Raw genomic sequence first — 22,752 nt, 5'->3', positions numbered from 1 at the left:
TCGAACCCAACATAAAATACAATACATTTTGAATAACAACACATGGATCTCAGATTTTGTGTCTTTATACGTTCGCAGATTCCCAACCGTATAAAATCTACCGATAAAAGAGAACGTCTTGATGTGACTATCCCAAGATTCCCAACCGTGGAAAAGCACTCCGATCCCAACAAATTTGTGCGCGTCCGTTCGGTCAATTTGGTGATACTATTTTTGCAATCACGTTTTTTACGAGGAAATAAATGGGCCTGACCCGACACTTATGCTACGCGCATACTGCACATCAAGCGAGCCTTAGAACGGGGCCTTGTCACTGATACGAGGTATAAATTTTAGGAGGAGTCACATCGGATGTTCGGACGCTAATTAGGAGGACTAAATATGAGCTAATTATAAAACTAACTGCAGAACCCCTATACTAATTCGCGAGACGAATCTATTAAGCCTAATTAATCCATCATTAGCAAATGGTTACTGTAGCACCACATTGTCAAATCATGGACTAATTAGGCTTAATAGATTCGTCTCGCGAATTAGACTCCATTCGCGTAATTAGTTTTGTAATTAGACTATATTTAATACTCCTAATTAGTATCAAACATCCGATGTGACAGGTACCTTTATGAGCCTGTATCCAAACAGGCCTAAGGTGGACCTCTTTTCCATTCTTCCTTGTTTCCTTCCTAGTTTTTCTCTTCTCATCTTCTTTCTTTGTTCCAATTGTGTCCTATTGTTTGCAGCATAGCATGCGATCTGGGAACCTATTTTTCCTTTTTTTGATCCCAACTTACTAGGTATGCCGGGCATCAACAGCATGCGTCGCTCAGGGTGGTGCTCGGCGTGCAGGCGGCCCTTGGGGTGCTTTTGCAACAAGTGGCCGCCGTGATGCATGAGCAGCACGCGACGACGACACTCGGGGTGTATTAGCATCAGCATCAGCGGCAACACGCGACGCTCGCGGCGCATCATTAGCAGCGGCATGTGGCCGGCGGCGCTGCTGGCAGTCGGGGCCCAGCCAATGGTCGCGGCGCCTCCGGCGGTGGCTGTTGATGCTGCCTCTGCGTCGAGGCACCCCATGTGGTCACTCACCGAGGTCACATATTCCCGCATCTTCATCTCGTGGTCAGTGGCAGTGATCGCTCCAACATCGCCGGCAGCTAGGGGGCCAAGGCCCCCGAGCAATGCAAAATTTCCTTAAAAAAATTTAAATTGTAACTAAATTTTGAAAATATAAATAATGTTGGTCCTCTAACAAGATAAGATTTGAGTTTTTGGCTTTGCCACTGCCGGCCGATGGAATACTTTGAAATGTGGGAGTGGCTGTGGACTGAAGCACCCATTAATTACTCGGTCGTGACAAATTACCCACTTGAGATTTGGGGGAATTATTGTGAGTGAACAAATTAGGTAATGGATAAATTGATTGTTGATTAATCTGAATATACAGAGTCAACCATGCTTATGTTGTTATCTTCGTGAAGGAAAGCGTAAAACTTAGGCTACGTTGCTAGATCTTCATGGCCACCTGTTCTATTTTCGAATGAGAAGATGGGTCTCAAGCCGTTCGTGGGTGCTTTTCTGCACACTTCCTAAGATTGCAAGATAATGGTAGGGTTCACGGGTGATCTACAATTCTACATGCATGTGAAAGAGTGATTAAACGGCATATCTAAATGTCAATATGTCGTACATCTAGTGTTGTGATACCTGTACACGACCAAAACGGGAGATTTCATCTGAAGCCCTTAATTCCAACCATTTTTTAACCCTTAAACTCACAAAGAGATACAAACAAAAGTGTGCAGTTAACGATAAACTGAAGTTGAGCCTATAGATAAAACAACTGAGCTAACGATAACTACACCTGCACAGCGACATCCCCAAAACAAGCAATCCCCACTGCTAACCGCCGCTTACACCAAACTTTCAGTGCCAGTGGGTTCAGCTGCCGCTGCTGCCGGACTTTCCATCGCCCCACTGGCCCTGGGCACCCAGATGCCCTTTCATCTTGAGGTCCCTTGCCGCCTGCTGGAGCTGCTGCGTCTGCAGCGAGTGCAATGGCTGCTGGTGCTGAGGGTGCAGCGTCTGTTGCTGAGGCTGGGAATGGAGCTGGAGCTGCTGGAGCTGGTGTGTCGCCATCATGGATTGCATCGCTTGGTTGTTGTGGAACATCTGCTGGTTCCCTCCAAACTGGCGTGGCATGGTGCCGAAGTTCATCATCATCCCTCCACCACCATTGCCCACCTGTCCTGTCGCTACCTTCAGCCGCTGGACCTCCGCTTTCAAAGTGTCATTCAAAGCTACACCAAGAACAACCAGACATTAGTAATGAGATAGCAATATATATATACTTCGATTGCACACAGTGGCATCTGGCGTGCAAGGAAGAGGAGAATGTCTTAGCACAGAAGTTCTACTTTTAATGCAGTAGACCTAACTATGACAATATGGACAAGGGTAAAATGAATATTACCATCTTGTAAGTGGACTTGCTGCTCCATGGTCTGCAGGCGTATCTTCAATTCGCTATTCTCAGTTGTTAGCCCAGTGGTGTCTCTCTAAAATAGCAATGTAATGAACAGAATAACCATTAGTTATCTGAAGCAATTCAAGGCAAATGAGCAGAATAACTGTTAACACAAAAGTAATCAAATGGTCATAGTGAAATGCAAGTATCAGGGTGCCTTCCACAAGGATTCTGCAAATTCATTGGTAAATCCAAAGAGGGATAGTGCTCCTGCTGATTTGAGAAATTACTAAAATTAAGGACCGAGCAGTTCACTAAATCTTTTGTATGAAACCATGATGGCATGCATTCTGCGCATAGCATATGACAGGTCACTGTGTGTGTGACATAAGAAAGTATACAATATTTCCACTCTAGCAATATTTTTCTTTTTCAACATTATCCCCACCTAGGGGACACCAAACAGCACATCCTATTACTTCTCTAAGTATGTCAATAGAATAAAGACCTAATAAATGTGTAACAACTTGTTGAAGAAGGTTATACCCCTGGCAACAGGGGAGGTAATAGGATGATATAGCATTGGAGTTGAATTTGATCAACAGTTTCACACCATAGGAATATAAGATATTGCATCTTGTAATATGATGGTTCCAAGAAATGCATCACCACATTTGGCTGTACTGTATTCAAACTACATTTACGTAATATTGTCTTCTGAAATGCACGGACATATCTCAATCAAAACTGCACAAATATAAGGCATCATTCATTTCTGGAATGACTTTCCTTTATGTTTCAAAACGAAAGCAAATTTACTCAATACTACTTTGATATTAAACAAGATCTCAAAAAACTGCTACAGCATCTGCAAATGACCATGGTCAGTATATGAGGCAGACCAAAAGGCACTTATAGATGGTTATACCTTGGCACACCCAAAAGGAACTGGTAGCCGGAATGACACCTACATCATAAAGGAAAATATACTGGCCAGTACTTATTATTTTGCTAATCATCAGGTAAGCACGATTGGTGGATCGAACCCTGACCTCTCCTCCAAAACCCCCAAGTTGCTACCTAAGAAACATTTACTATGGTTATGACAAGGAAAAGGCTAAAACTTCACCTTGGGTTGAATGCCATTTAATTATTTTGCAGTCAAGTGATCATGCCTAGAGCCCAGAATATGCTTATCATGCTTATGACAAGGCAATATATAGTATAGACTAAACACCATTCACGTGGATTGCAGTCAAAAGATCCCTAAAAACACGTGTTGATGGGAGTAGAATGCGGGTCCTGGGTTCCCGAGCACACAGCTGCAGGGAGGGAGAGCTAGGCTGCATTGTATGGAAATATATTAGGGCATCTCACGATTTTTATCTGTGGCTCAACCACAAAATTGCCTGTGAGTGTGAGCAGCTCGTGACCAGTTTAGTTTTTTAAAATCATTCTTCTTCGATATGGATTAATTGTCTATCAGTTCCTAAACCTTGATGATCTCAGGATGGACCCCAATAGCTGGACTAACACATATATGCCAAGCAGATAGGTCTAACTTCAAACCAGCAAAATCCATAAGGGAGTTCCAGAGTAATAGCGCCCACCTGCAGCAATGCCAGCTGAGCTGACAATGTTGTGGCTTCTGTTTGCAGGGTTTGCACCTTGCGCTCGAGTTCAGCTATATAGCGCATCTTCCTTTCCTTCGATCTTGCAGCAGATTGTCTATTAGCCCAAATCCTATCAAATGATAGATAACAACAATAAATCAGAGTAAGCATGCTTATTCACAACGCAAAATTCACTTTATCTTGAAGAATGATGAATCCTGAAAGAAGGCAATAGAAAGATATGGAAACTGAGGGAACAGATCCCACTTGCACCTTTTTGGTGTTTCACCACATATGTTATTTCTTTTTACTCTCATGGTCTCACCTGCCCATTACCTATCTACTCCCTCCGTCCCAAATTACTATTCGTTTTGCTTTTTGTAGATACATAGCTTTTGCTACGTATCTATACATAATATATATCTAGGTGCATAGCAAAAACTACGTATTTAGAAAACCCAAAACGAATAGTAATTTGGGACGGAGAGAGTATCTCCTAAAGTGCCCTGATCTAATACTCTATGAAGCAAACCTTGAAGAATTATATCATTTATCTTCATTCATAGTTCCACACCATACCACAGGATGTAGTAAATTTTCCCTTGGCCAAATATTCCTCAGGAAAACTTTCAGATGCAACCATTTGATGTGAAATGATCAACAGATAATACAGTCAATCAAAGTAAGCCTGGCCAACTGAACTGATTTGTATGTAAAAAGACTATATATAGAAAATATTTCACAAGAAGTCTGAGAATCAGACATTTTTGCCCCTCAATACTATTTGTCTTTGCACCTAATAATCAGATTCTTAGGTTCACTGTGTAATTTTTCCCTCAGTCTCACCTACGGACCTATCTTGCCTCTCACCCGGCCTACTCTATGAAGCAAACCTGAAACCTAGAGCAACTGCACCATTTAGCTAAGAACCTCCCAATGGCAAATTTACAGATGCAAGCATTTACTATAAAATTAGCAACAAACAATGAAGTCAATTCCAAGTAAAGCTACCCAATCCTGTTTCAAAAAATAAACCTGCCCAACCAAACTAAGTAGCATGTAAAAAAGCTTACATAACAGATGAAATGTCACAAGAACAAGTATAGTGTTCTTTGAGAAAACAGACCTTTTTGCCCTCTTTGGGTCAACAAGAGCAAGCTCAGCCAGCTTCGCCGCAGACACTGCCTTCTTGGCCTCTGCGGACGACATCCCCTCCATCCCCGGCGCCCCCACCAGCTGCTCCGCCTTGATCGACATGGACTCGTCCATGGACTGGCTGTGCTGATGCCTTGGCCTCGGCGCGGGGCTCAGCTCAGCCCCCTCACCCCCGCCACCTGCGGCAGATGACGACTCAGCCTCGGCCTCCGACGACGCCCCGCACGACGAGTTCAGCTTGTCCACGTCAAGGAACATGGAGAGGAGCTCCTCGTCGTTCTCGTCCGACAGAGACGGCCCGTCGCCGCCTCGGGGGGCGCTGAGGTCGAGGTCGTCGGGCAGGCTCAGGATCTCGGAGTGCGCGCGCCGGTGGCCGGCGTTCCGGGTAGGGAAGTCCGACATGCGGCTGATGTCGTACTCCGGCGGCGGGGTCGACGACGAGGGCGGCGCTCCGGCACGGCGCACGGCCTGAGGCGGCAAGCCGTCGCCGGAGCCGCCGTCTCCCGGCATCGGAGCCTTGTCCTTGTTCATCTTCTTGGCTACAGCCCAAGTTTCGGAGGCAAGAATTTTGGGGTTGAAGCGCTAAGCGGCGCGAGAACAAAAATCAGAGAGCTTGCGGAGAAATTCTCGTCCAAGATCTACGCGCTGGGTTGCCAGAACACGAAACGGAGTATAAGCAAGAGGAAATGAGGAAAGGATTGGAGAGCAAGGGTCCGGTCTCGTTGGCCTGAGATTTGAGCACTGCTTACCTCTTGTTGATCTGCTTCACTGACCCCAGTCTGTCAGTTTATCCCTTCGGCAATTTTGCGTGAGGTACATGTACATGGAATGCTGGAATGCAACAAAGCGAAGAACTCTACACATGAAAAAGGAAGAGTTTATATCATGTTTTCTTCTAGGGAAAAGGATAAAAGGGAAAAGATTTGGGTCATTTATTTCGTGTGAATGAGGATACGCCGATTTTTTTTTCAAAAGCAATATGCCAATGCAATTGTAACAGATTTTGAGGCAACCGCATGATAATTGAGTATTTAGCCATCGGACATGGGCGCAAAATAAGAAGTCAGAAAGTAAAAGTCCACGAAATATTCTTCGTTTTAGTTTTTTTCTCAAATGAAAAAATGAGCATGTTGATCCAATGTTTTTTTCTCACTTGAGTTTGATCTCCATAATGGTCATAATGATAACAATTGCTCTGTTCACTTCAGCTTATCAGCCACTGAACAATATTTATTTCTCACAATAAATCAGCCGTTTCAGCCTTTCAGCCGGCTTATAAGTCCAGCCGAATAGGCCAAATAGTTCCACATGGCTCAAGCAATAAACACGATGAACACGCTCTAGGATGAAAGGTTTTAATGTTAAATCTAATAGAGAGAGCATGTTGCGGCAAAAATAACGAGCTTGGTAACAACGATTTTTATTCTAGGTGTACTTGCCTTTGAACTTATACATGGTAGTATATATGACAAAAGGTTGGTAACAATATGATTATCAGTGAGAAAGAAGACCACGGCTTGGGTTGCACAAGACAACTAAACCTAAGCATTTTTCGGGTTGAGCCAGGCTCGATTCATTTCGGGTCAAAAAAGCATGATCCATTTCGGATCGAAAATTTGTGCCCACGACCATCCTATAGGAGTTGTTGTGCTGATTTTTTGGGCCAGGCTTGGATGGGGCTTGAGCTTCCCGATCTTTTCAGTTGAAAAATAAATTAAATAAATTGTCTGATGGGCTTGGATCGGCCTGAATTTTTTTAGACTTGGTTCTCACTGATCACGCCTAGCCCTATAGCAAGCATTGGCAGGCTAAATCCCAGCGCGCTCAGATCGGGCCCGCAGGCCGGGCTAAAAATGCTCGGGACTATTTTGAACTAAAGAAAGAGATTAAAGGAAGCCAAAAAAAATTAAGGTACTATCAGGTTTTGATCTTAAAAATTCTTCCTTCATAAAAGTTTAGCAAATTTTTTCTTTATTTGGCATACAGTTCTAGATCCTGAGGTTTTCGTGGCCTGATCGAGACTAAAAAACGAGCCGAGGCACTTAATATGAACATCAAAATAATGGTTATCAGCAACAATATAAGTATGAAATGCACTTATAATTTATAAACACTTAAAGTGGATCCAAAACCAACATCATAAACTCAGCAAGTTCGTCAGTATCGGGAAAACGGAGTTTTCCGCCGTTTCGGCGCGTCCCTCGTGCGATCGGATTAGGGCGTCACGCCACGAGGAGAGGAGGTGTCCGTCTCGACACGTCGCACGTGCGCAACACGTGCGCAACTCGGACAGAGAGGGCAAAGCGAATCGGCGATTCGCTTTGTTGGTTCAGTAGGGGGACTTACGTTACGTGGCTTGCGGCCTGCTCTGCAACGATCGTTCTTTAGGCCTTGCCCAAATACATCTACATACAGTCTGCTGCCTACTATACTACTTATTGGGATGGGCCCCTTTGTTTTCGAGGCCCAGGGCGCCTGCACAGCTCGACCACCCCCCCCCAGGGCTGGGCCTGTGTACATTTCATCGTTAGCAACTCAAAGGCTGTATTAGCAAAATTTCCAGTTGGGGTGCATTAGCATGTTTCTTAGCTGTCAGCAAACTTCCTATTATATATGTAATCTGAAAAGGAAAAACTTCCTAGTTGAGTTGAGAAAGGATTGAAGGTTCCAGAGAGAGAGGGAGAGCGAGAAGGGGGGACAGCGGGAGGGAGACAGAGAGGATTGAATGGGGAAAAAGAATGGAGAACGTTATTGTGGTCATTTTCTGGTACCACTCGCGACTAGACATGCTGCCCCATCACGCCCCCTCATCTGTTTATGCAGACCTTGTGATAGTTTGAGATGCCAAGTTTTCAAGTCAACCTATGGGGTGAGATGCGATTGTTCCTTCGATGATTCAACTATGAGCAAGGTTTCCTTCTTCCGTCGCGCGAAACACAGTAGCCACTGCACTCTCCCAATAAGTCATCAACAACAGCTCCACCTCCACTCCCAGCCTCGGTACCAGCAGCCACTGCACTCGATGCGGCGCCAGCAACCAGCAAGCGGCCAGTGGGGGCATGCATCTGGGCGCTCAGCAGGGCCAGTGGGGCCGGTGGGAAGTCCGGGAGCAGCGGTAGCTGAGCTGAGTTTTTTGGCACGATGCTGTGCTAAGTGTGTAGTCATCGCTACCTACACACATAGGTCCAGTCACTGAGACGCGTCCTGCTCTGTGCTAACCACGACGTGTCTAGTGTCTACGTTCCCAGGTAGCCCAAAGTCCGGACCACTTAAGTTCAAAAATAAAAAAGGTCCGGACCACTTCGCTGCCGATGCCGACCAAACTGAACCAACCAACCGGCCGGAATATCCTGGCGCGGGTTGGTGCGGCCGGGTGCACCCATCGGCACCAAACAAGCCCTTGTTTACCGTTTCTGGTTCAACCACTAGTCCTATCAGCCTGTCACACCGTCCACCGAGGCCCCCGACCCAGCATATAACCGCGCGCTCATTTACCTCACCACCCACTCGTGCACCCGCACACCTACCTAGCTCACCGGGCGCGGCGCGCGCACGACCTCTCGATACGATCGATGCCTGCGGCGGAGGGCGCCGCGGCGGCGCGGTACGTGGCGCTGGGCGCGGCGGAGCGGCAGCGGCGGGCGCTGTTCCTGCAGAGCTACCGGTTCTCGGTGGACGACGGCGGTGGCCGGGCGACGGCGGAGGGGCTGCGCGGGCGGCTGCTGCGGAGGCTGCGGGAGGCGGGCGGGGCCGTGGCGCGGGCGGCCGGGCGCGCGCGCTGGTGCGTGGGCGCCGGGCTGGCCAGGGCGTGGCGCGGGTGGTGGAGGCCGCGCGCTGATCACCCCCTGCTCGGCTGCTTCGGACCCGGGCACCACCACAAGTACCACCTGCGCGGCTACGCGTGATGGATTACGCCATGCCGCGAGAAGTTAAACAGCGTGACGGCCCGTTAAGTGGCGACCTATACGATCGAGCGGACGCGTGGTGTACATACGCTGTGTCCTTGTGGTAGCACATGAGTGCATCACGTTTGAGTATATATTTGTCAGCGACGGTGCCACTGTACGTATACGATGTAAGAGGTCTTGGTGTCGCACTGGTTTCTTACCTAGCTTGTGCTACGACCCACCTACTGGAAGTGCTCGTTGCCGAACCGGCACATTGCCATGCATTGCCGTGCGATACTTCAAATAATGCTCCCGTCACATCAATTCGTACACTAATGCAGAGTCACGGAATCCATCAACCAAATCGAACGCCACTCTGGATTCACACGGCACGCATGTTACCACGCCTACTGGAGACCGGAGCGGCAGAATTATCTGACGTCTTTCACAGCATCGAGCGGAGGCAGCGCACCTTCGATTAGAACCACCACACATACTGAAACAAATTGAGCACCACTTTCCCTTTGACATATTTTTTTAAACGAACCTGACAGAAAGCTGCCTATTATATTAAAAAGAAGAAATCCAGACTGGATAAATACAATTGATCAAAAATGAAATAAGGCAAAAACTGAACCAGGAAAACAAAACAACCCTATGAGCTCAGTCGCTATCAGCATCGCGCCAGTAAAGCGAAAAGATGTTTCGCTTCCGCCATAATCCACACGACAACCTCATCTTTAGCTTGTTGCTATACTACTGCTCAGTACGTACCTCATTGCAGATAACGCACAGCTACACTGAGCGAACACTGCCACCAAACAAGGTTTTCATGACCAGGATAGCAAGGAAACCAGCACTGTCAGTTTGGGCGTCAGAAAGTTAGCTCTACACGTGTGGCAGCTCGTGCCTAGGAGCGATCTTGACTCGTAGCTGGCCAAACTCAGCAGGCACACACGCCTTACAGTTTCGCAGTACGTGCACGTACACAACCACCACGGCACCACCAAAAACTCTTGACCTGCCAACGCACTAGCGTCCCAACTCCCACGCGCACCACGCGGAGTCAGCCTGCGATCTGCGCGCGCGGCCACGACCGGTGCACGACACGAACCGTGGTGCGATCAACTGATCATGGTGAGCAGCAGCGCGGCCTCCGCTTCCTCCTCTCCCCCGACGCCGCCGTCGCCGCTGCCGGTCAGCGTCGGCCCGGGGCTCCAGAGGTACGCCTTCACGCCGTCCCCGTCACCCTCGCCGCCCTTCTCCCCGCCCGGCGGCTCCTCGCCGCTGCTGCTGCGGGTGGTGCGCTCGGAGCCCACGAATCTGCTGCACTCGGCCCTGTCCGTGGACAAGATTCACCGACAACAACAACAACCGGCGCCTCGACGGCCGCCTACGAAGCGGCTTGATCTCGGGACGTGGTAAACTAAACAAGCAGTGAACACCACGTCCTATTCTTCTTGTGTCCAAATTACTGATTGGTTCAGGCCGGTGTGCTGCAGTTTGGAGCTGCTACTGACGCTGGTGTGCTGCTGTTGCTGTTCCTCGAAGCTGTGAGGGATTAGCTCACTATGCAGGGAATTGAAGAACGTGGTAACCAAAAAAGATTTCTGACAGTGGAGATCAACGAACATCACTAACGATGCAAGAGCTTGGTTCCATGTGTCTCATCAACCATTCATGAACGTACTACGACAGATAGTTTGGGATCAGACATTTAGATAAGAGTACTACTGATAACTGGTAACATGACCAAAATGAGTCCGCTGACGCTGCCCACATCCTAGTGTTAGATTGATCTCTTTCCCAATTGGCCCAAAGGCCAATCAGGACCTTGATCTGCGCCCTGATCGGGGGCGCTCACCCTATCAATGGGTGGTGGGCCCCTGTCGCGCTGCGCTATATAAACAGGGTGGGGGACCCGGCTCGGCTCACGAGGTTCGCCGAAGCCAGCCGCCCCCACCGACACACCTACCGATCTAGGTTGCGCAGTAGCGGCGGGAAGTACCACCGCCACTTCGCCGGCGACCAAGCTCGACACTGCGCGTCGCTGCCTTGCGCAGACTCCGTCAACAGAACCCGCGATGGCCAGCAGCTCTGCTGCTCCCACCTCTAGGGGTGAAGGTAAACCCAATTCTCTCACTCTCACCCTAGGCACTCACCAGGAACTCCTTGCCCTCTCATGTCTCTCTTGAACCCGACTAGATGTGCTCTAGTGATCCTAGGCTAGGCTCTAACAATGGTATCAGACACCTCCTAGAAGCTACTCTAGATCGGGAAAAGACTCAGATCGAGAAAAAGAAGAAGAAAGAAAAGCAACAGAAATTGGAAACCCTAACCCTAACCCTAGATCTAAAGAAAGGGGGACGCGGGAACACTTACCTGCTGTCGCCTTCACCGCCGCCGGCCATCGCCGGCGAGTGGCAAAGGCCGGACGAGCCTCGGGCTCGCCGGAGAAAAGGCTCACCCGAGCCGCCGGAGCATCTGCTCGGGGCCCGGGGGCGCAAAGGCACCACCACAGAACCGCTCGACGGCGGCGCGCCCAACCCTCGGGTGGACGCGCGCGCCGGCGAGGGGATCCGCGGTGGCGCCGGCCCCTCTCCATGGTCGCCATGGCCCTCTGGATCTCGACTTCTTGGAGGTCTGGAGGGAGGAAGGGGGGAGGCTAGCAAAAGGGGGAGGAGGGGGCTGCCGCGGCCGTGCGCCGGCGGGGCCATCCCTCCACCGCCGCCGCCGGCCATCGCCGGGCGCGGGAGAGAAAGCCCCGCCGCCGCCGCCGCGGCGAGAGCGCGAGGAGATAGCGCGCGGGAGGAAAGATGGAAAGTGGCTAGGGTTCCGGGGGAGCCGGCGCTCCGCCGGGTTTTTGTTCCGCCGATTTTCACTCGTGGCCGTTCGATCAAAATCAACGGCTCACAGCGGCCGGCGGGGATCCGCGGTAGACTGGGCCGCAAACGGCCCAGGCGGGACGCGGCGGCAGGCCGCTTTCGCGGCCCAGGCCCAGGTTGCGGCCTGCGGGCGCGCGCCGCGCGGGAGGCTGAGCGCCGGGCCGTTTTTCGCGGGCCGGCTGCGTCGCGCGTTAATGGGCCGGCTGCGTCGCGCGTTAGCGGGCCGCCTGCGTAGCGCGAGCGGGCCGCGCGCGGGAACGGGCTGTGGGCCGTTTTCGCGCGTGGGCCGGTTTTTTCGATTTGCACAGTAACTTCTGGTTTTTTTTGTTTTTTCTATTTCCAGAAGCATTTAATTGATGTTTTGTGCATAGTTTTAGTCTCTAATCTAATTTGAACCAACGGGATAATTTGTATTAGAGATTAATAAAGTTTTGTACAGTGTTTTGCTTCTGAAAATAGATTTATTTCACAGTTTCCGCTGCAAAAGTCATATTTATTGCTCCATTTAAATTTAATTTTGAACCAACGGGATAATTAAATTTGTGTGAGAGCATGGTAAAGTTAATTAGGTCATGGTGCTGTTATTTTCTGACCAACGTTGTTAATAACTGTATCATGATTTAAAAAGTTATTTTGATGCTTTTATTTCTATCTCTGCCCAACGGTGATATAGTTTTAAATTGCATCAACAGTTGTATGTTTTATTTTTTGACCAACGTTGGAAATAAATCATGCAATTGTCGTTATGATCTCACTTATGGATTGTGAATTTCAGGATCATTCAACTTAATGGCGTGTCTCAAAGAGATACCCATTCTCAAAGGCAACAACTACACAGAATGGAGGAAGAAGATTGAGTTCTCCTTCGTTTGTGGAGAAGTTGACTGGGTGCTGACCACACCGCAGCCACAAGCCCCACAGAAGCCAGTGAGGGCTGATGGTGATGATGATGCTGCATGGCAGCAAAAGGAAAGGGACTATGCTCCACTGGAGTTGGCATACACCCTTGAAAACAAACAGTGGACCACTGCCAACAAGAAATGTATGGCTTTGGTAAAGAATACGATTGAGCCTGCCATTTTGGGCTCGATCGCAGAGTGTGACTCCGTTTCAGAGTACCTCGACAAGATAAGGAATCAGTTCACTGGTTTCTCAAAGATATATGCTACCCAGCTGTTCAAGCAGCTGGCCACAGAGAGGTACAATGGCGGAGGGACTGGCATAAGAGATCACATCATGAGGATGTATAACTTGGCAGCGCAGCTGAAGCCTATGGATCTTGAGCTCAAGCCTGGGCACATTATGCATTTGGTTTTTGCTTCTCTGCCTAAAGAGTTTGACACTTTTGTTGTCAATTACAACATGCAGCCAGAACAGTGGGACATGGAGAAAATGATCGCCATGTGCGTGCAGGAAGAGGACAGACTTAGATCCTCACATGGTGGCTCATTGCACTATGTGAAGGATAACAGAAAAAAGATTGCTAACCCCTCTTTCAAGGCACGTGGAAAAACTCCTATGCAGCAGAATCACCAAAAGCTTCTCCCAGTAGACAAAGACCAATGTCTACATTGCAAGAAAAAGGGGCACTTCAAGAAAGACTGCCCCGACTGGTTAAAGTCAATAATGGCAAAAAGAGGTGAGAATACTATTTCTTTTGTAAATGAATCCTTGTATACACAGTATTCGAAATCTACTTGGTGGATTGACTCAGGTGCAACTGTTCATGTTGCAAACTCTTTACAGGGATTCCATTCGACGAGGACTACGCAAAGAAGCGAAAGATGCGTTGAAGTTGCAAATGGAGTCCAAGCAGAAGTTGAAGCTGTTGGCGATGTCTCTTTAGAGCTAGTTGATGGTTTCATGCTTGTACTTAAAGATGTGCTTTATGTTCCCTCATTACACAGAAACTTAATAAGTATTTCACGTTTGGACCATGATGGTTATGAATGTCATTTTGGTAATGGAAAGTGTGCCATTTGGTTCGATAATGTATGTGTTGGTGTTGCCATCCTTCACAATGAGTTGTATTTATTAACATTGCGTGAAAAAGTCAATTCTGTGTGTGATGTGAATATGAATGTATCCTCGTCAGAGAAAGAAACAAAGAAAAGAAAGAGAACTCATGAAATATCGTCGAAATTATGGCACTGTCGTTTAGGCCATATTTCGAGGGGGAGAATAGAAAGATTAGTTAAGAATGAAATTCTTCCTCAATTAGAGTTCTCAGACTTAGAACAATGCGTTGATTGCATTAAAGGAAAATTTGTAAAGCAAATTAAAAAAGGCGCTAAACGTAGCACAGGAATTTTAGAGATAATCCACACTGATATTTGTGGACCTTTTCCTGTGAAAAGTGTGGATGGCGATGACTTGTTCATAACATTCACAGATGATTACTCCCGTTATGGTTATATTTATCCGATCAAAGAAAGATCAGAAGCGTTGGATAAATTTAAGATATTTAAAGCTGAAGTTGAAAATCAGCATAACAAAAGAATCAAAATAGTAAGATCCGACCGTGGGGGGGAGTACTATGGTCGGCATACCCCATTCGGCCAAGTTCCTGGACCTTTTGCAAGGTTCTTGCAGGAAAATGGCATAGTAGCCCAGTATTCAATGTCGGGCGAACCTCAGCAAAATGGAGTAGCTGAAAGGCGTAACCGTACACTGATGGATATGGTGCGCAGCATGATGAGCTATTCCACCTTACCATTGGGACTGTGGATGGAGGCGCTGAAGACCGCCATTCACATTCTTAATAGAGTACCAAGCAAGTCGGTGCCCAAAACACCGTACGAACTATGGACAGGAAGAGTACCCTCACTAAACCACTTACGTGTGTGGGGGAGCCCAGCTGAGGCCAAAGTGTTTAACCCAAACATCGGGAAACTAGATCCCAAAACAGTAAGTTGCCACTTCATTGGCTACCCGGAAAAATCAAAGGGTTTTCGTTTCTACTGTCCAGACAGATTCACAAAGTTTGTAGAAACGAGACAGGCGATTTTCTTAGAGGATGAGATGGTGAGGGGGAGCATGGTAGCTCGAGAAATTGATCTTGAGGAGAAGCGGGTGTGTGGACCTAATCCGATGATTCAGGAACCATACTTCTCACTACCTATTATTCCCGCACCGATAGTTCCTGAGGTCGTGGTGCAAGCACCTGCTACAGTCCCTGATATTGTGGTGCAGGCACCTGCTGTGATTCCACCCGTGGAAACGATGAGTGAAGTTTTGGAACCTGTCCTTCAGGAGCCAACTGAACCCATCATTGCACACGAGGAAGAGTTGCAGCAGCCACCTCAGAATAGTGTGCCACAAGCAGAGGCACAGAATATGCCTGAAAGTGAGGGGCCTAGAAGGTCTCAAAGGGTCAGAAAATCAGCCATCCCTGATTGTTATAAAGTTTATAATACAGAAGAAGTTCATATAGAAGGTGATCCCACTTCATATGAAGAAGCCATGAAAAGTGTTCACTCATCGAAGTGGCTAGAAGCTATGGAAGATGAGATGAAATCGATGAGTTCCAACAATGTTTGGGAACTTGAGGAAATTCCTAAAAGAGCCAAAACAGTAGGCTGTAAATGGGTCTACAAGACTAAACGTGACTCCAAAGGGAACATAGAAAGGTATAAGGCAAGACTTGTGGCAAAAGGTTTTACACAAAGAGAAGGAATAGATTATAATGAGACTTTTTCTCCTGTCTCATGTAAAGACTCCTTCAGAATCATAATGGCACTAGTTGCGCATTTCGATTTAGAGTTACATTAGATGGATGTAAAGACGGCATTTCTAAATGGGGATTTGGAAGAAAATGTCTACATGAAACAACCAAAGGGTTTTGTCATGGAAGACAAAGAGAATATGGGATGTCGTCTAAAGAAATCCATTTACGGATTAAAGCAAGCCTCTAGACAGTGGTATCTAAAGTTTAATGATATAATAAAGAAATTTGGGTTTCAAGAGAATATAGAGGACAATTGTGTCTATGCAAAGTTCAAAAATGGGAAATACATTTTCCTAATTCTGTATGTGGATGATATTTTGCTTGCAAGCAGTGATATCAGTCTACTGCAAGAGACAAAGAAGTTCTTGTCCTCAAACTTCGATATGAAGGATCTTGGTGAAGCAACATATGTTTTGGGCATAGAAATTCACCAAGATAGATTGAATGGGGTCCTAGGGTTATCGCAAAAGGCATATTTAGAAAAGGTTCTAAAGAAGTACAATATGCATGCGAGTAAGGCCACACCTGCTCCTATAGTCAAGGGCGACAGTTTTGGGAATTTTCAATGTCCCAGGAACCAGTACGAGATCGATCAAATGAAAGCGGTTCCATATGCTTCAGCTGTCGGAAGCTTACAGTATGCCCAAGTGTGCACTCGCCCTGACTTAGCTTTTGTCACCGGGGTTCTCGGTAGATATCAAAGTAATCCAGGTATAGAACACTGGAAAATGGTAAAGAAGGCGTTGCGCTACGCGCAAGGCACAAAAGAACTCATGCTTACATATAAGAGATCTGATTCCCTAGAGATAAAAGGGTATTCAGATGCAGACTTTGCGGGAGACAAAGATGATAGAAAATCCACGTCTGGATACGTATTCACTCTCGTAGGAGGAGCTATCTCATGGAGAAGCTCAAAACAGAAAGTAACTGCGTCATCGACGATGCACGCAGAATTCATAGCATGTCATGAGGCCACGGGGCAGGCAATGTGGCTAAAGAAATTTATACCCGGATTGAGAGTGGTTGACTGTATTCACAGACCACTAAAGATGTACTGCGACAATGAACCAGCAGTATTCTATGCTCACAACAACAAATCAAGCAATGCTTCCAAAGCCATTGAGATAAAGTTTTATGTTGTGAAAGACAGAATCCAGGATCACACTATAAGTCTCGAGCATATAAGAACAAAAGATATGCTTGCGGATCCGCTTACGAAAGGCTTACCTCCCAATGTGTTCAGGGAACACTTAGCCGGCATGGGTTTAAGGGAAAGCCTATGATTTCTGGATTGAATAAGGCCCAAAAGAAACAGAATTGTTTCAAAATAGAGAGGTGTGTTGTAGCTGTTGATTCTATCGGCAATCAAGCTGTGACGATGAAACATGCTCTACATATTAATCTACGATGAAACGAATAAAAGTGAAAAGTGCAAAGCTAAAAGTAAATGATGAGATCAAGGGGGAGAATGTTAGATTGATCTCTTTCCCGATTGGCCCAAAGGCCAATCAGGACCTTGATCTGCGCCCTGATCGGGGGCGCTCACCCTATCAATGGGTGGTGGGCCCCTGTCGCGCTGCGCTATATAAACAGGGTGGGGGACCCGGCTCGGCTCACGAGGTTCGCCGAAGCCAGCCGCCCCCACCGACACACCTACCGATCTAGGTTGCGCAGTAGCGGCGGGAAGTACCACCGCCACTTCGCCGGCGACCAAGCTCGACACTGCGCGTCGCTGCCTTGCGCAGACTCCGTCAACAGAACCCGCGATGGCCAGCAGCTCTGCTGCTCCCACCTCTAGGGGTGAAGGTAAACCCAATTCTCTCACTCTCACCCTAGGCACTCACCAGGAACTCCTTGCCCTCTCATGTCTCTCTTGAACCCGACTAGATGTGCTCTAGTGATCATAGGCTAGGCTCTAACACCTAGTTCCATGCGCCGCCGAAGGCTCGGACCTCAGGCTTCAGCGTCTCCAGCAGCAGCAACAGGTCGGCGGCATCAGCAGCTCCTGCCCGGACGCGGAGACCTTAGTTAGCTCACCTGGATGAATTGGAAAATTGTACTGTTGGTGTATTGCGTGTAACGAACCTGATCGAGGATCGAGATCTTGCACAAAGAGAAAATCGTAGCGCATCAGCATCTGCTTGGTCTCCTTCAGATCAACGGCTTGCTCGCCGGATGAGAGAACCTCGTAGAAGTGCAAGAGTACCTCGTACGTACAAGTGCACGACTGCTAGAGCATGGTTCTCCACCATCCTCTGCATGATATGTGAGAACGCGCAGGCATTATATATTACAATGATATTCATCTACTATATATATCGTCTTGGCCACTTCTTGTAAACAATAGCGGAACTGAAAGCTCAATATGGAGTAGTACTACCTCTTGAAGCATGCAAGAGCAATGTTGGTACAAAAACTCAGCCAGAGACTCGACAAGATTAAAAATGGAAGCAGTCAAAGCAACGAGATGCAAGAGCAATGTTGGTACAAAAACTCAGCCAGAGACTCCACAAGATGAAAAATGGAAGCAGTCAAAGCAAGTCTCGTTGCGTGACGGGGCAGACGTCGTAGAGAGGCTCTCCAATTAAGTCTCATTATGCATGACACAAAACTGAATCTCTAGCTACCTGCGCACATAGTATTTCCTCTCGTAATTTGCATAATATGGAGTCTACGGAATAAATACATACAATAAGTTGAGTTTGTCTGAACTACTCATCACCACAATCCTCATTCTTGGGTGTCGTAGCGAAAATCTCCCTGTACAAGTCAGCATCGAGAATACCTCTCGGACGATCATGGCAGCGGCTAATGACCTAATGGTATACGCGCTGCAGCTCTGATCACACAAATCTCCTCCAGAAGTAGTCTGCGTTCACGTCCCGACGATAAAATATTTGTGCTCCGAGTTCATTTTTCGCTGGATGAAGAGATATACAACCATCAACCTTCGCTTGCACATCATCCACGACCTCCACAGGTGTCAGCGAAGAAGCCACCCGCGAGTGCTCGACGACGTGGGCACCTTGTGGGAGTCAGCTGCGTGGCCAGCCACGGACAAGGTGGTGAACCTAATATTTTCGAAATAGTTGTACATAATAATCATATTTTGTTCCTAATTATATATCACTATATTATTTAATTAAACTTGTAAGTTTTTCAAATAAAACTAAATTTTATTAAATATCCATAGATAAATTAGCAATTCTAAACATATACAAGCATGTTGCAAGTTGTGAGAGTTTAGGTTATCATTTTAACATCTTAACATATGTCGTTGATATTTTAGTGGTGAGGAATTTGTTAGCCTGTTAATTTTTGTAGTATATAATCAGTCACATTGTAGTTGTCCTCACAAAAAGTATCAAAATTTAGCAATGCCCTTGTATAATTGAATTTAAAGCATATGCACTACCATTTTTATATAGCAATAAAGATACCTTTGTATACTATTTTTTTTATCTAAAGGCATCTTTAAAAGTAACAACCACTGCAAGATCTTTATATATCCTATAAGAATTATATATCTATTTGATTCAATTTACATTCTAGAAATTTCCTTAGGGGGTATTGATTTTTAGAAGTGTAAATTGGCTATGTTAAGATATCAAATTTGTAACTTGGTTTCACCTTTGCACAATCTTGAAATAGTAGAATGCAAGTAATTGCACTTGCTCTTCTCTTTTGTATGCTTTAATTAGTCATGACATTTATGTATTATTCTATACAATGTAAGCTATTTAAGTTTGAGTAAGATATGTGGTTATGAGATATATGTTTTTAAAGTGTTTCTGAATGTCCCACTTTATCTACTTACTCCATCCTATGAAAAGTGCAATCCTAATTTTTTAGACAGATTAGTAATGGTATGAAAAGACTCTCATACTCTTACTTGTTGTCCACATGTTGTTAGTTTTGGTTTGCAAATCAATATGACCACTTAATTAGGTAGTTAGTTAGATCCAATTCCTAAGATTCCACTCTTTTGTGGGATTTTTTTTCAAATGCTAGAATTGCATTTTTCACGGGATGGAGGGAGTATATGAATTTGATCCAAAAATATTTAAAACATTTTAGGAATTTATTTATTTAGAAATTCCGGTACGTAGCAGGGCATGCTCTATGAGTAGACCCCTTGCAAACTAATAAATAGCGTTTAGTGGCAGAGTAGACCCCCTGCAAACTAATAAATAGCGTTTAGTGGCATGCTAGCGGATTAGTTTCGGTGTAGCGGATAACGGATAGCTGACGTTAAGTTCAAATAGCATAATTCAAAAAATAGTCAAAAGTTTAGAACATATATAAATACTAACGTCAAGTTTACTTATTTTTTTAAAAAATTTTAAGTTAGCCATTACATTTTGTGGTGAGAGTCACAAAGAAGCTTATTTGGTCATCCCTCCCTATGTGATATTACCTATCAATATGTACATAGAAGATGTATGGATACATATTAACATTAAATTCTTATATCAATAAATAAATACATCATTTGTCATTCCATCATTCTTCCTCATAGCTAAATAATCATTTTCAACATTACTATTGTCATTTGTTCCATATTCATAAGTCACTTGAATTATAGATATATAGAACAGCAGGCAAACTTGAGCAATAACAATGGATAATAGTGACCGCTAAATCCAAACATGCTATCTTGGGTCCACTACCTTATAGTAGCGGTAATTGCAGGTGCTACAAATGCTATTTTACCCTGACACCCCCCCCCCCCAAAAAAAAGTTATATCTCTTCAAATTCGAATAAAGTTTGTCTGAACCCAACTAAACATGGATTTTTTTTCACATATACTTGTGATCACATGATCTACCTGGACTATTCATCTTAACATCAATAATCAGATGAATTATGAGTAGGTAATAGAATATTGGGTAGGTGAGAAATTCAACGGTTGGATGAATTATGAATTTTATGTGAAAAGAATGGACAGCCTAGATAAGTCATGCGGCCACGTTTACAAGGAGATGCGTTTTTGAACCGAATGCCGGTATCCCCGATATGTCTGTTTTGCGGGAATGTGCGCTAAGATGAAATTCAACGAATGCCAACCGGACCTGTTTCAGATGACGTGGCTAGTGGCTTCTACGAGAGACCTTCTATGTAAGCTTAGAATATGCAACTGCAGGACAGCAAGAGTGCTGTGCTATCTTAGCAGAAGAAAAGCATTTCCATCGAAATCTTCCTGGTCCATTCCGGCCGGTCCTTGCTTCACCGGTCGATGCTAAAAGGTAAAAACGAATCGGTTCCAAGCTAGCTAGATCCGATCTGGCCACTTTACAAAGATCAAATTTGAGCCGATGAGAAAGAAAGGAATAACGAATATGCAAAAACCCGAAGCACCGAACGAAATGGCGCGTGACGAGGCGCGCGATCACACGCCCTTTTATTTCTCCTCGTCTTTCCAGGGGAATCAGGAAAGTAACCAGCTGAACGAACGTTATTCTAAACACAAAGCCAAAGAGATACTCACAAAAAAAAAGACACACAAAGCCAAAGAAAAGAGCTGTTGAAGCCTCCGATTCAATTCTCTGAACTGAAAACGAACGTACAGTATCCATCCTGCGTGCTAAACCCGCCGACCCTATCTTGAATTCATCGATCGCAAAGCCCCAGATTTTGACACGTCCTCGCTAGCAAATCGAAACGAAAGACGCATGCTCCCGAGTCCCGACCATTAGTTTGGGTTTTGTATTTTGAACGGGACCGACCAATTGGGATTTGGAAACGACGAGTACGTGCGAACGTATCTGCCGAGTCCACTGCAACCTCCCGTCAGTTCTTGACTCCTCGCGCTCGCGCACCAAACCCGCTCGCCGTCTGTCTCCCCTCCCCTCCCTTGGTCAACAGTCACAGACCAGCCTACTCCACGCGGCATTCCTCTCGTCGTTCGTAGCTCGTCTCGCCTCGGCAGAGCCACGCGCTCACACGGCCGGCCTGCGCTTTCCACCGGGGCGCCTCCGATCCGCACCAACCAACCGTCCCACGCTCTCTAGCTGCTAGCTTGCATAAGTTCGCATCAGCAAACGCGTCACGATCCAACCGACCCCCGCCACCGACCGAGCCCCCAGCAACGGCCTCTATAAGTAGCGCGCCACACCGACCGGGCACCGGCAAAAACCCGCGCGAACTCGCGTACAATCCAGCAAAGATCACACGCACCTACCCGCTGTTGGGCTCTTGAGGACGAGGCGCGCTCGCGGCGGCTTTTGGCTACTCGGGGGATCGATCGGCACCGGCTGATGATGGCTTCGTCGTCGAGGCGGCTGCTCGCGGTCGTCCTCGCCGTGCTCGCGGTCGTTTTCCTCGCGTGCGCGGGCGTCGCCGGAGCGGCGAGGCCGGCGCCGGCAGCGATGGGCGGAGGGGAGGAGGCCGCGGCGGCGGCGTACCTGGTGGTGGACCCGGCGGCGGCGGTGGTGGAGAAGGCGAGGGAGACGGTGGAGATGCTCATGGCGAGGCTGCCGGCGGGGCCCAGCCCCAGGGGGCCCGGCCACTAGCGCGGATACGGTCGTACCCGGGTGGATTACAATTGCAAGCAGGACGTGTATACAGATCGAGGCCACGCGAGAGCGTGGCATACACATAGGTTGATGATGGTATGCGAAACTGTATACTCTGCCAAGGCACGCACTTGGTGGTGTCTTGGTTACAAGATTCTTTCATACACTTCTTTCTTTTAATTTTCTTGGTTATTACTAGCATTGCATTAGGCTTTGCAGAAGAGTGCCCATTTCTGTACCACACAACTACTGTTCCAATGAGATTATAAATTCAACGTGGAATTGTTACAAGTGCTGCGGCGTGCCTAACTTTCTCTACTCCGTTCCTCAACAACTACCTGCTGATCCGATCAGCAGAAGAAGTCTCTTTCAGTCGTGAGTAACATATACTTCGATGACCAAAAGCTGACCACGAGATTGATGCATGGTAAGGAAGGGCCACAAAAGTTGGTCAGTGAAATAGGCTGAGCACTAACGTAACACCTTGCGCCTCACGAGTACG

At 46.9% G+C, this 22,752-nt stretch overlaps 2 protein-coding genes across 3 annotated transcripts; one reads left to right on the top strand and one right to left on the bottom strand.

The window, feature by feature from the left end:
• Positions 1–1,710: 1,710 nt before the first annotated feature.
• Positions 1,711–6,074, bottom strand: LOC101761959 (transcription factor RF2a). 2 transcript variants are annotated; one of them, XM_004957298.3, is made up of 5 exons: positions 5,985–6,074; positions 5,207–5,880; positions 4,078–4,210; positions 2,474–2,558; positions 1,711–2,300 (listed from the first exon to the last, which is right to left on the bottom strand). In XM_004957298.3, exons 2-5 carry the CDS (start codon positions 5,764–5,766, stop codon positions 1,942–1,944), a joined length of 1,137 nt encoding a protein of 378 aa, XP_004957355.1. In that variant the 5' UTR covers positions 5,767–5,880; positions 5,985–6,074; the 3' UTR covers positions 1,711–1,941. The 2 variants fall into 2 exon arrangements, with proteins under 2 accessions (XP_004957355.1, XP_004957354.1); XM_004957297.3 differs by lacking the exon at positions 5,985–6,074 and having other exon boundaries at positions 5,207–5,978.
• Positions 6,075–21,855: 15,781 nt separating this feature from the next.
• LOC101761553 lies at positions 21,856–22,542 on the top strand. Its single transcript, XM_004957296.2, has one exon. The coding sequence runs from the start codon at positions 21,993–21,995 to the stop codon at positions 22,245–22,247; it is 255 nt and encodes an 84-aa protein (XP_004957353.1). The 5' UTR covers positions 21,856–21,992; the 3' UTR covers positions 22,248–22,542.
• The last annotated feature ends 210 nt before the right edge of the window (positions 22,543–22,752 follow it).

Source organism: Setaria italica, chromosome II (assembly GCF_000263155.2).
Source record: "Setaria italica strain Yugu1 chromosome II, Setaria_italica_v2.0, whole genome shotgun sequence".
Taxonomy (NCBI): Eukaryota; Viridiplantae; Streptophyta; class Magnoliopsida; order Poales; family Poaceae; genus Setaria; species Setaria italica.
Note: the sequence above shows the minus strand (reverse complement) of the source record. Positions and strands in the feature narration are given on the sequence as shown.